Here is a 14,454-nt window from a genome sequence, read left to right as displayed (position 1 = left end):
TTTTTCACGATGAGAAAAACGACGACGTGAAAAACAAGGGGAAAAAATAGAGCAGGTTCCAAATTTTTAATGCCCATTTTTCTCGTCAAGAAAAATGCTCTGGAGCCTACACACGACCGTTTTTAATGACCAATTTAAAAGATGGCATTTTTCTTGTCATGAAAATAGTCGTGTGTACGCGGCATCAGAGTATGGACACATACATGTCTATACCCATCTGCTATTAGATTGTAAGCTCTCATGAGCAGTTCACTCCTAACCCTCTTGTATTGTATTATAACTTCTGAAGGGCTGCGTAAACTGTTGGCACTATATCAATCCTATATAATAATAATATTAAAGAGTATGTAAACCCAATACTTCATATTCCTGATATGTGCCTGCTGTCCCATGTACTTGTATTAAAAAGTATCAGGTTCTCTTTGTATTCCTTCTTTTGTGTTAACTAGATTAGGCAAGTTAGGTAGTGGTGTGCAGGCAGTTTAACATATATATATATATATATATATATATATATATATACATATATATGTATACAGTGCAGTCACTGCAGAGTATATAATGCATTGAAAAGGTTAAGAGAAACCCTATAACAGAATGAAGAAAAAAAACTTCACGGGGTCCCCCCCAAAATCCATACCAGGCCCTTTGGGTCTGGTATAGATTTTAAGGGGAGCTCCACACCAAAAAAAAAAAAAAACAGCGCAAGGTTCCCCCCAAAAGCCATACCAGGTCCTTTAGGTCTGGCATAGATTTTAAGGGCAACTCCACGCCAATATTTTTAAAAACATTGGCGTGGGGTCCCTCCCAAAATCCGTACCAGACCCTTATCCGAGCAAGCAGCCCGGCAGGCCAGGAAAGGGGGGGGGGGGAGTGAGTGAGACAGGTTTTTGACATTTTAAAATTTTCTGAATATATGTTGGCAATATATTGATATAATTTAGCATTTAGGTTTCTTATACCGGCATATAGTTTTCTGTAAATGTGGTACTTTACCTTAAAATTGGAATGATAGTAGTCACAGGAGAGGAGTTGGGTTTCTTGGTATCAGATCTTGTTCCTAAATCCACTGCTGTTAAAAGTTCCCATCCTCCTTCTGTGTAAACGTTATATACCCAGCAGCAACTGCTCTCTCTGTGTATAGAGATGAAAAGTAGAACTATTGAGCATGGCAAAATGGCAAATTATTGTATATGGGTGTAGGATCCCCCCTCTACATTGTAAAGCGCTGCGTAAACTGTTGTCACTTTATAAATCGTGTATTATTATAATAATAATAATAATAATAATAATAATAGAAGTCATTGACACATATTCTTAAAGGAGTTGTAAAGGAAATTTTTTTTTTGCCTAAAATTAATGTCTGCAAGGTAGACAGACAGAATAGTGTAATGATTCTGTTAAAAAACTAGTAAATACCTATTAAATTCCTTCATCTATATCACCTCCGACGTTCTAGTTTCTGTTCTCTCATTCACTTCCTGGTTTGCATCGTTCGTTCATGTATGAACTACATTTCCCAGTATGAATTGCGGCACGCCCAGTAATTCACACCTCCTTGAAGTCTCTAACACGTAGAGAGCGTCCTGCCGCACAGATGTAGTTCCCAGGAGGGGGTGAGCACGTAACTGACCACCGCAGTAAAGCCTCCCTTCACGGTGGTCAGTAAAATCAGACAAGCATGAAGTGAACAGAACAGAGAAGAAATAGAGCAACTACTGAGCGAAAACGAACAATGAGGAAGTGAAAAGAGGAATATATGCAAGTAAAGGATGCTTATTATGAAAAAAAAAGGTTTTCCTTTACAACCCCTTTAAGGCTGCGTTCACATCTGAGCGACAGCCGCGTTCGTGTGTAGCGGTGTATTTTGCCGCGAGTACAAAACTTTCACTTTTTTTTTTTTTTTTTCCAAAGTCCTCCCATTGCTGTCAATGGGAAAACGCCTATGTCGCCTGAAAAAAAGGGTCCGGGACTTTTTTTCAGGCGACAGGCGTTCGGCGTCTATGAAATGTGAACCATCTCCATAGACAGCAATGGGAATTCTCCCCTCGAGCGACAGAAGCGTCCGGCGTTTTGTCGCTCAGGTGTGAATGGGGTCTAAGTCACAGGGGTGCTTTGTGTTTATTAACGCAATAATATTATCACAGAATGTAGCTCTGCTTAAAGCGGATGTGCCACTAAAAACATGTATTAAAAGCCAGCAGCTACAAATACTGCAGCTGCTGACTTTTAATATAAGGACACTTACCTGTCCTGGAGTCCAGCGGTGATCGCAGCAGATGACGAGCGATCGCTCGTCACCCTGCTGCTCCCCCCTCCATCCACGGTGAGGGAACCAGGAAGTGAAGCGCTCCGGCTTCACTGCCCGGTTCCCTACGGCGCATGCGCGAGTCGCGCTGCGCCCGCCGATTGGCTCCCGCTGTGTGCTGGGAGCCGAGTGTTCCCAGCATACAACGGGGGACGGACGGAAGGTAAGGAAAAAACCCGTCCTTTGCCCGTATCGTAGGGCCGGAAGTGGGTGCAGATACCTGTCTGTAGACAGGTATCTGCACCCCCCTCCCCCCTGAAAGGTGTCAAATGTGACACCGGAGGGGGGGAGGGTTCCGATCAGCGGGACTCCACTTTAGAGTGGAGATCCGCTTTAACCAAGCTTCATAAGCTCTATGCACACTGGCTTTTTTTTTAAGCTACTAGAATAGGGTGACCCGACATCCCCAGTTTCAGGGGACAGTCCCCTGATTGAGGACACTGTCCCTGGACCAAGTCTGTCCCTGGTTTTGCCCCCAGATTGGATTTAATAGGGGACAGGGGCAATTTCAAAGACAGTCAGTGCAGAATTAAAATAAAAAAATTAGAATTACACACCCCGATTCGCCGTGCCTACTAGCATGGGGGGGTTGTATTTTTGCCATTAACTGTGCCCCTTTCTGATGATCATGTGCTGGTCGGAGCGGAGGGAATATTTCTTCAGTTTCGGGCGCATGCCCATTCAGCTCCACTTGCATGTTCTTCTGCCTTGGCTCAAATCCTGGCCAGCCGCCTGCCTATCTCCTTGCCTTCCCTGGCGGAGTGATCTTCCTCCGCTCCCCATCCAGTAGGAGCCGGGCCCCGAAGAGTAAGAATTGTGAGGCAGGCGGCGACGGGTAGAGAGTTGCTGATTGTTGCCATTACTAAAGAAAAAATATGTCCCTGGATTTCATATTAAAAATCTGGTCACCTTATCCTAGAAGCTAAATAGTGTTATCCTCAGTGGCGGCCGCTACATAAGGGGCGCAGGCTGGGAGAACCTTCTGGAAAGAAGTAGGAGGTCCTAGCACTACTCTGAGCCACTCCCAACCCAGAATGAAATCAAACAGGCCTAGCAACAAGCCAGACCTGCTTAAATTTGCCTATGCTTTCTAGCACACGACTAGAGGGTGCTACTCATACAATTGGGTATTTTGTGAAATAGCATTTGCTTGCTGTTATTTCTGTATCTGTAGAAAAACTACAGTCAGTATCAGAGGAATGCCCAATTCCTGCCTGCACAGACACTACACTGAACAACACACCAAGAACTGTAGAAAACCTCCTTAGTCCCAAAATGTATTGTAAAGAAAGGGGGGCAAACGTTGCAGCCAATCCTTTCTGGTTCAGATGAAACTGACATTGTGGAAGTGCACCACTGGCCATCTACACTGGGATAATATACCCCTATGATTTATAAGGATATTAGGATTTACCTTAGAGTTTAGCTTTGAAGGGTTAGAAATCCTAACAGGTTATTTTTTTATTGCTGTCTCCACTGGGTATATTCACTCTCTATTTCTCCTGGGGACCATTGTCATCATAACATAAAGTGGTGGGAAATCCAACATTTATGGTTGTTACTGCAACAGAATGGGAGAAGGAATCCTAAGCACTTAGGCAAGTAGAGTTTAATGCTGCCCCAGTCGGGAGGGTTAGTGTTAATTAAGTTCCCGGTTCTTTCTTGGCTGGCTTTTTTGTGTCTGACCCACTGGTTCTGTGTATTATAAAAGGCATGGGGGTCTGGACGATGGGGGGGGGGGGGGGGGCTTGAGAACAAGAGAGAGCGGTTGTTGCTGTTACTGTTGCCAGAGTCCATCTAGCTAGCCTGCTGAACATGCCGGGACCAAATATTGAATATTTGCCTTCAGGATCCTTCTACAGTCTAGGGGGATTGCTGGGACCTGCAGTCCCCCCTGTAGATGCCAATTCTGGATACTACCATCATGGACCCAGTTAGTTATGGACTCTATTTAATTCAGGTATGCTGGGGCAGCCACAACTCTGAGTTAGGGATTAGTTGCCTCTGTTTGACTGCCACGTTATTAAAGTAATGGTTCTGAAACTTTGCCTTTGCCTGGTCTAAAGTTACTCAAGGGGGTGTAATGTAAGTAACCAACACACATAGTCCACAGTTCGGTTCAGCTAAGCACATTGAAGACAGCAGTACAAGAGAGGGATACAAGTGTTACTAAGGTTAATGAAGGATTTTCTAGCAGCCTGTCGTAACATGGGACAACAGGGATAGCCTCTTGCAGGAGAAGTTGTTGTCGGCACTCTCCCAATGAGACGGTCTGTCTCCCATAGTAATGGGAGCAGATCAGCCCTGCAGAGGTCTTCAGCTTGTGCACAGGTATGCAAGAGGAAGAGTTAAGTGAAGTGTACACATTGAGGCACCCTGTTCAAGCCAGGTGCCAAGCGAAGCCCAGAAGAACCCACCCCAGGTTAGGCCTCCTATCTAACCCTTACTTGGTGTCCTACCCTTCCAAGCACACCTTTCCAGTGAAAACGGTCTTAAAATGTGTTTATTCTCTAGTTCTGATAAAAAAGATATTTAACCAAAGCGGTACACTCTTAGGAAAGAGACCAGGGGTAGAACTGACAGCGGAAGACTGGGAGAGGATTCATAAAAAAAATACTTCAACAACACAGATCTTACCTTAGTTGGAAAGGTTTGTCGATAGGTACACGTCTTTTCATATATCCTTCATCCTGGTACCAATGGCTGGGGCTGGAGGTCCTGTTTTCCATGGGTATAACGGTGTTCTGAAACTCACTACCACAATTTCCAGAATTACAGCCCCAAGAAAATCTATATGATGGATCAGTAAATGCTGTTTCGTATTTAAAATCAACCTAAAAAACAGCATAACAGAAATATTCAGTTCCAATCTATTCACTCTACTCTATCCTCCTGTCTTCATGTTCCCAGTCAGTAGATTTGCACAACAGCACAACCTAATGAGCTGCTAGTGTTGGTCATCCCTTTTACTGCTGGACAGTGGACATACTGTATGCAGAGGTACCAAATGGGAGTTATGGGAGTATGCTATAGGCCCCCTAACCTGAGTGAGGAGGCGGAGGTGGACCTCCTATCACAATTTGGATTAGCAGCAAGGATGGGAGGTGTCATCATAATGGGGGATTTTAGGTGGGTAAAGTAGTTATTCCTGCGCTACAGTGGAAACTATGGCCCAGATTCACGTCCAGCGGCATATCTCTGCGGTGGCGTAACGTATCCGATTTACGTTACGCCGCCGCAACTTAGACGGGCAAGCACTTGCTCCGTAAGTTGTGGCGGCGTAGCGTAAATCGGCCGGCGTAAGCCCGCCTAATTCAAATTTGGATCAGGGGGGCGTGTTTTATGTAAAACTACTGTGACCCGACGTGATTGACGTTTTTGCGGAACGGCGCATGCGCCGTCCGTGGAATTTCCCAATGTGCATTGCTCCAAAGTACGCCGCAAGGACATCATTGGTTTCGACGTGAACGTAAATGACGTCCAGCCCCATTCACGGACGACTTACGCAAACGACGTAACTTTTTCAAATTTCAACGCGGGAACGACGGCCATACTTAACATTGGTACGCCGCACTTATGCCTCATATAGCAGGGGCAACTATACGGCGGGAAAAGCCTAACGTAAACGTCGTAACTTTACTGCGTCGGCCGCGCGTACGTTCGGGAATTCGAGTATCTAGCTAATTTGCATACTCGACGCGGAATTCGACAGAAACGCCACCTAGCGGTCAAAAAAAAATGCAGTTAAGATCCAACGGCGTAAGAGACTTACGCCTGTCGGATCTAATGGATATCTATGCGTAACTGATTCTAAGAATCAGGCGCATAGATACGACGGGTCGGATTCGGACTTACGACGGCGTACATGGCGCTACGCCTTAGTAAGTCCTCTGAGAATCCGGGCCTATGTGTGCAGAGGGTAAAGGTGCGGCAACTACCGTATGGGCCAACCACTACCCACAGTGACACATGGAAAAAATCAAGAGATGGTGTTATTGCGCTCTGATTGTATAGAATGGTGTAATTGGTAAAATGTATAAATAACCAAAATAGTATGATTAATAAATGAATGTGCAAATATGCAAATAGACTGACTGAAAGAGCCCCCTTTGTACACACCTCCCCAGTACAGACCCCCCTCCCAGTTTAACCATTTAGTACAGACTACCCCACTACAGACCCCTCCAGCCTAATCCTTCAAGACAGACCCCCCAGTACAGAATCCCCCCCAATACAGATCCCCCAGCCTAACCCCTCAATACACACCCCCATTCCAGCCTAACCCCTCGGTACAGACCCCCTCAATTCAGACCTCTCACAGAATAGTCCCTAATTCTAACGTAATCCCTCAGTACAGACCGTCCCCCCGTACAGATACCACTCAATACAGATGTGCCCCTTTCAGCCTTATCCCATGAGTACAGGCCCCCTCCCCCCAGTACTGACACCCCTCAGTACAGACCCCCCTCCCATCCTAACCCCTTAGTACAGACCCCCCCCCCCCCCAGGTAAGACACCCTTTAGTAAAGACCCCTCACTCAGCCGAACCCCCAGTACAGACACTCCCAGTGCAGACCCTTCCAGTCTAACCCCTCAGTAGAAACATTCCCAGCACAGACATCCCCAGAGCAAACTTCTCTCCCAGCCTAACCCCTTACTACAAACCCCCAAGTACAGATTTCCCCCTGTACAGACATCCCCCAGTACAGATCCCCCTCCCAGCTTAATCCCGCTGTGCAGACCTCCCAGTACAGATCCCCTCTGCCAACATATTACAAATTCCCAAGTACAGACACCCCCAAGCACAGATATCCCCCCGTACAGACAACCCCCAATACAGACCCCATCCCATCCTAGCCCCTCAGTACAAATCCACTCCATTCAGACTTTTCCCAATACAAACCCTCCCCTGGCCTAACCCTTCAGTACAGACAATGGGCAGGCTGGTTGTACTGAAGTCGATACATCAATCGACTTCACTACAATCAGCCTGATGGATTTTTTAATGCAGGCTATACCCACCAGCAGTGATTATTGTGTTCTGCCAACAGGGAAGGCTCCCTGCTTGGGATTCCCCCATCAACACTGACTATGTTAATGGAGGAAGGAAAGAAAATTGCATAATCTATGAGCTACTTTAGTGTTTTGACCCTTATGTATACTTCAATTATATTGTAAATATATACTGTATATATACAGCATATTACCAAAAGTATTGGGACACCTGCCTTTACACGCACATAAACTTTAATGCCATCTCAGTCTTGGTCCATAGGGTTCAATATTGAGTTGGCCCACCCTTTGCAGCTATAACAGCCTCAACTCTTCTGGGAAGGCTGTCCACAAGGTTTAGGAGTATTTTTATGGGAATGTTTGACCATTCTTGACCATTTTTCCTGAAGCGCAGTGAGGTCAGGCACTTATGTTGGATAAGAAGGCCTGGCTTCCAAAGGTGTTTTATTAGGTTGATGTTAGGACTTTTAGAGATAATTTAATAATAAGACATTTTTGTATAAAAGTGGGTACTCACAAAATTCAACTGACAAACGGCCATAAACACAGTGCATGGACATGCACAGCACACAGAATACAGTTAACGTGTTTTGGGGGCGCACCCCCTTCCTCGGAGCTAGTCAAGTTCCTTCACCCAAAACTCGCTCATCCATGTCTTTATATATAGGATTTTCCTTGTGTAAATGGGGAAAAACACATATGCTTCTACATACTACAAGTACATACCATGCTACATATTTATTAGTGTTACACAGTAATTTTACTTTACCGTTTCACAGTGATGGCGCTGATCAATCAGAATTGATCAGGTCAGTCCGTGAAGCGCAGACGAAGAAGAGGGAGAAGAGCAGCAAATTCAAAACTCCTGACCACTGGACCAGCTCAGCATCCCCAGTGGTAAGTACAGCAAGGACCTGGTGGGCTGGGGGAGAGTGTCCAGTGCTAGTTCACCTTTTAACCACTTGTCCACCGGGCCTATTTTGGCACTTCTCTCCTTCATGTAAAAATAAATTTTTTTTTGTATAATGTGAAAGATGATGTTACGCAGAGTAAATAGATACCTAACATGTCACGCTTTAAAATTGCGCACACTCATGGAATGGAGCCAAACTTCGGTACTTAAAAATCTCCATAGGTGACGCTTTAACATTTTTTACAGGTTACTATTTTCGAGTTACAGAGGAGGTCCAGCGCTAGAATTGTTGCACACGCTCTAATGCACGCGACAATACCTCACATGTGGAGTTAGAACGGCGTTTACATATGTTGCCAGGACTTGCATGCGTGTTCGCTTCTGCGCGCAAGATAACGGGGACAGGGGCGTTTTGAAAAAAAAAATATTTTTTATTTTACTTAATTTTTTTTATTTTTACACTTTTTTTTTATTTTTTATCACTTTTATTCCTATTACAAGGAATGTAAACATCCCTTGTAATAGGAATCAGTGTGACAGGTCCTCTTTGATTTCATGCGTGTAAGCCTGGAGGAGAGATGTGGGGTCTTATTGACCCCACATCTCTCCTCCAGGCTTACACGCATGAAATCGGTGAAAAAAAATCACCGATCACATGCCGACAGCCGCGATTGCGGCTTTGTTTACTTGGGTACCGGGCGTGATGTTATAACGTTGCGCCCGGGCCTCCGACGGTCATAGAGATGACTGGTGACCATCTGGTCACCAGTCATCTCTATGCTTTCCAGGCAGCGCTGACTGATTCGCTCCCCGATGGCACGGGAGAGCCCGGAGAAGCACCGGATGGCGGCGGGAGGGGGAACCGCCGCTTTGATCGTTCTTATCGTGCACAGAATCGGCGGCTGAAGACGGCAATATCTGAATGATGCCTGTAGCTGGAGTCATCATTCAGATATCACCGCACAAAGTCGAGGACGTCATATGACGTCCTCCCGTGGACAAGTGGTTAAGCGAGAAGCTAAAAATTTGTACATGATGTACATTCATTTTTAAAAATGGAACAGCTATTGTACAAGTAGGAAAAGGGCATTAAAATGTATTGTTCAAATTACAATTATAACTCCAAAATCAACTACACAAAGGAAACCTATCACATGGAAAATATGGATGTTGCCGTTACTGATCCCTCCTTCTAAAAATGCTAGTTGACTGGCTGTCATGCTGACCCACTTCCTTCAATACTTTGAATCACCAAGCTAGAACAGTTTAATAAGAATATGGCTTCCAGGAGGGATTGAAGCCAGTGGGTAAGCCAGCAATGTAATACTTCCCCAGATGACAGTTGGTCTGATAAAAACGGATGACAGTTTTATCCTTTGTAAACTTCAATCTAAAATTTGAATATCTTATACATACATTTATCAAAATCAGGAAATCTTACCACCCATCCGTTGGAATATTTCTCACGTGGTCTGAATGACATAGACCCACCCTGCATGTGGGACCCCAGTACAGCATTGATGAGCGACACACAGAGAATCAACACGTGCCGTCCCCCCATCTCGGTTCATCTGAGACTACTTGTTGATGCAGCACCAAACTTATATATATATATATATATATACTAAATAATACAACATTGACAGATTCATGGCTTATTATCTTTGTGCTGGGAAAGAAATTCCCACAATAATAATAATATCATAATGTATGACATTTCCACTGATGGAATGTGTTTGGAATGTATTTCTTATCAAATGAGGAAGCAATTTGTTACGTGAGATAAACCATTTCACATGATTTGTATGTGCTGTAAATATTGCAATAGGCCAACACATATAGTATGCTTGCCATATATATATTTTGTTATTACATTCATTTGTAACACTATTGTAGTCAATACATCCACACAGACGTGACATGTTTAAAGTGTACTTGCATAGATCAGTCTGTGTGTTGAAGGATTTAATAAACTGTTCTGAGGCTTTTATATGGTGTGCAGTTCCTCTGTCCTTTTTGGACATACCCAAGCACCCTTCTTCTGTTAAAGACAGTTGTATCTCCTCACTTTGGAAAGATTTCTCTTTCTTGCTATTGTGTCTCTGGGACAGAAAATGAAGAGAAAATGCCTAAATGTAATGCCCGACAACAAAAGAAACAGCCGTCAGATTTGAACTATTCTGTACTCTATTCAAATATAGTTTTAGCTTGAGATACACTTGAAGGCAACAGAAAACAAGTTATTCATCATAATTAGAGTTTAGCGGACACCTGGATGTTCGGGTTCGGGTCCGAACCTGAACTTAAAAAAAAAAGTTTGGGTTCGGAAACCCGAACCCGAACTCCGAACCCCATTGAAGTCAATGGGACACGGACTTTTAGAAAAAAAAAATGCGCGGAGGTCCCCGCAAATTCGATAACCAGACCCTTTAGGTATGGTATGGATATTAAGGGGAACCCCGCCGTCAATTTAAAACAAAAATGACGTGCGGTTCCCCCTAAATATCCATAACCAGACCCGTTATCCGAGCACGTTGACCTGGCCGGCCGCAGAAAAGAGGGGGGGACAGAGTGCGGGCCCCCCCCCTCTCCTGAACTGCACCAGGCCACATGCCCTCAACATGGGGAGGATGTCCCCATGTTGATGGGGACAAGGGTCTCATCCCCACAACCCTTGCCCGGTGGTTGTGGGGGTATGCGGGCGGGAGGCTTATCAGAATCTGGAAGACCCCTTTAACAAAGGGGACCCCCAGATCCTGACCCCCCCCTGTGTGAAATGGTAATGGGGTACACTGTACCCCTACCATTTCACGAAGGAAGTGTAAAGTCTTGTAAAAAAAAAAAACACACACACACCGTAGAATAAAGTCCTTTATTAATAAAAAAAAAAAAGAAAAAAACTCCAGCGGTGATAATCCACTCGTTCCCGGCTTCCTGCTTCAACGTTGTCCTGATCCTGCGACGGCTGCGGGTGATCTCCAGCGATGAGAAGATCCTGCGACGGCCGGGTGATATCCGCTCCAGCGATGAGAAGATCCATCCGGAGCGCAGCATCCCCGACCTCCTCCCACCGCTGGACACAGCCCAGCGAATGACGCGCTGGAGCTGTGACATTACTTATATAGAGGAGGCAGGGCCACCCGTCACGTGACCCCGCACCCTCTGACGTACCCTCTGCTACGTCACTGGGGAAGCCCAGAGTCTTCCCTCTTCCTGGGCTTCCCCAATGACGTAGCAGAGGGTACGTCAGAGGGTGCGGGGTCACGTGACGGGTGGCCCTGCCTCCTCTATATAAGTAGAGCGGAGATCACCCAGCCGTCGCAGGATCTTCTCATCGCTTGAGATCACCCGCAGCCGTCGCAGGATCAGGACAACGTTGAAGCAGGAAGCCGGGAACGAGTGAATTATCACCGCTGGAGCTTTTTTATTTTTTTATTAATAAAGGACTTTATTCTACCATTTCACACAGGGGGGGGTCAGGATCTGGGGGTACCCTTTGTTAAAGGGGTCCTCCAGATTCTGATAAGCCTCCCGCCCGCATACCCCCACAACCACCGGGCAAGGGTTGTGGGGATGAGACCCTTGTCCCCATCAACATGGGGACATCTTCCCCATGTTGAGGGCATGTGGCCTGGTGTGGTTCAGGAGAGGGGGGGGGGCGCACTCTGTCCCCCCCTCTTTTCTGCGGCCGGCCAGGTCAACGTACTCGGATAACGGGTCTGGTTATGGATATTTAGGGGGAACCGCACGTAATTTTTTTTTTAAATTGACGGCGGGGTTCCCCTTAATATCCATACCAAACCTAAAGGGTCTGGTTATTGAATTTGCGGGGACCTCCGCGCACTTTTTTTTTCCCGAACTCCGATCCCGGACCCAAACTTTTTCCAATTATTCGGGTTCGGGAAAAACCCAAAGTCCGTACCGAACCCGAACTTTACAGTTCGGGTTCGCTCAACCCTAATCATAATTAAACCAATGACAAACAATCACTATTTATTTTTATTTAACCATCTATCTACTTACCCATCTATCTTATTTTATAATTAACTATTGTAAATCAAAATATTTTACATAATTTACAACAAGAATATATATTTTTGTGGTGGTTAACTGCTTGCTGACCAGCGCACAACGATATACGTCGACAGCATGGCACGGACAGGCAGAAGGACGTAAATATACGTCCCCTTTAAGACATTGTGGACGCGCGTGCACCTGCCGCAAGCTCCGTGACTCCGTCCACGGGTCCCGTGGACTCGATGTCCGCGGGCATACCCGTGATCGTGTCACGGTGAGGAAGAAGGGGGAAATGCTGATGTAAACAAGCATTTCCCCAGTCTTCCTAGTGACAGGACAGTGTACACGGCTTCCTGTAATCGTAAGCTGTAATCACTGCCGTGTCACAGTAAGCCCAACCCACCTACAATTAGAACACCTCCCTAGGCACTTAACCCTTTCAGGGCCATCTAGTGGTTAACTCCTTCACTGCCAGTGTCATTTTCACAGTAATCAGTGCATTTTTATAGCACTGACCCCTGTTAAAATTACAATGGTCCCAAAAATGTGTCAAAAGTGTCCGATGTGTCAGCCATAAAGTCGCAGTCATGATAAAAATTGCAGATTGCCGCAATCTAGTAAAAAATAAATATATATATATAAAAATGCCATAATTCTATCCCCTATTTTGTAGATGCTATAACTTTTGCGCAAACCAATCAAAATACGCCTTTTACCAAAAATATGTAGAAGAATACGTATCGGCCTAAACTGAGGCAAAAAAACGTCAGTCCCGCCCAGCCTCTTAAAGAAACATTTTTTTTTTTGTCATTTGAAAAAATGACAGTTTCAATTTTTTTTTTTTTCTTGCATTTTAGTCTAATTATGAGATCTGAGGTCTTTTTGACCCCAGATCTAATATTTAAGAGGACCTGTCATGCTTTTTTCTATTACAAGGGATGTTTACATTCCTTATAATAGGAATAAAAGTGATCAATTTTTTTTTTCAGTGTAAAAAGTAATAAAATAAATAAAAATAAATAAGAAAAGCAAAAAAATTTTTTTTTAAAGCGCCCCGTCTCGACGAGCTCGCGCGCAGAAGCGAACGCATACGCGAGTAGCCGCCCGCATATGAAAACGGTGTTTAAATCACACAAGTGAGGTATCGCCGCGATCGCTAGAGCGAGAGCAATAATTCTAGCCCTAGACCTACTCTGTAGCTCAAAAAATGCAACCTATAGAATGTTTTAAACGTCGCCTATCGAGATTTTTAAGGGTAAAAGTTTGACGCCATGCCACGAGCGGGCGCAATTGTTAAGCGTGACATGTTGGGTATCATTTTACTCGGCGTAACATTATCTTTCACAATATATAAAAAAATTGGGCCAAATTTATTGTTGTCTTATTTTTTATTTCAAAAAAGTGATTTTTTTCCAAAAAAAAGTGCGCTTGTAAGACCGCTGCTCAAATACGGTGTGACAAAAAGTATTGCAATGACCACTATTTTATTCTCTAGGGTGTTAGAAAAAAATATATATAATGTTTGGGGGTTTTAAGTAATTTTCTAGCAGAAAAAAATGTTTGAGGCTGGGTTCACACTACTACACTACTTTCATCCTACTTTGCTCTGTGTTCAATGTTTCCCTATGAGAGCGTCTTGTAGCGTCCTACACAAGTCGGTCCGACTTTGAAAATGCTCCCTGTACTACTTTTGGTCCTACATTGATCCTACTTCAGGCCCATTGAATATCATTGAAGTCGGACCAAAGTAGTATCCTGTTCATGAAAGTAGGATGGATGTAGGACCAATGTAGGATAAATGTAGGACCAATGTAGCAGAGCAAAGTAGGATGAAAGTAGTGTAGTAGTGTGAACCCAGCCTTAGTCTTGCAAACACCAAATCTTAAAAACACCTAAGGTCTGGAAGTGGTTAATGACCAATGAGGAGGAAATGGGTTTGTTTCACACCTGGGAAGCAAAATTATTTCTGCACAGTGGCCCCCTTTGTTACCAAGCAGGGAGGATATGGTTATCTAAGTGGAGGGTTTACTAAAACCCCACTTCTTGAATTTGTGATCGAGAATGCTCTGCGGACCATTACTTTTATGTTCACTTTCCATACAATTAGCTTTTTGAGATCACTGATTGATTTAGATAATATCCCAGTGATTGCCCATGGTACAGTAAGAATTTTATAACTCATCAGTAAATCAAACATAGAAAA

The 14,454-nt window shown here is 44.5% G+C and overlaps 1 protein-coding gene across 1 annotated transcript in view; it reads right to left on the bottom strand.

Moving 5' to 3' along the window:
- LOC120917168 overlaps positions 1 to 9,804 on the bottom strand; it is a 34,575-nt gene extending 24,771 nt beyond the window's left edge. Inside the window, exons 1-3 of the mRNA XM_040328266.1 lie at positions 9,676 to 9,804; positions 4,946 to 5,142; positions 997 to 1,134 (exon numbers count right to left, since the gene is read on the bottom strand). Of these exons, the coding sequence (XP_040184200.1) occupies positions 997 to 1,134; positions 4,946 to 5,142; positions 9,676 to 9,795 (455 nt within the window). The 5' untranslated portion in view covers positions 9,796 to 9,804. The remainder of the gene's footprint in view (positions 1 to 996; positions 1,135 to 4,945; positions 5,143 to 9,675) is intronic.
- Between the last annotated feature and the right edge of the window lie 4,650 nt (positions 9,805 to 14,454).

This window comes from Rana temporaria, chromosome 11 (genome assembly GCF_905171775.1).
Source record: "Rana temporaria chromosome 11, aRanTem1.1, whole genome shotgun sequence".
Taxonomy (NCBI): domain Eukaryota; kingdom Metazoa; phylum Chordata; class Amphibia; order Anura; family Ranidae; genus Rana; species Rana temporaria.
Note: the sequence above shows the minus strand (reverse complement) of the source record. Positions and strands in the feature narration are given on the sequence as shown.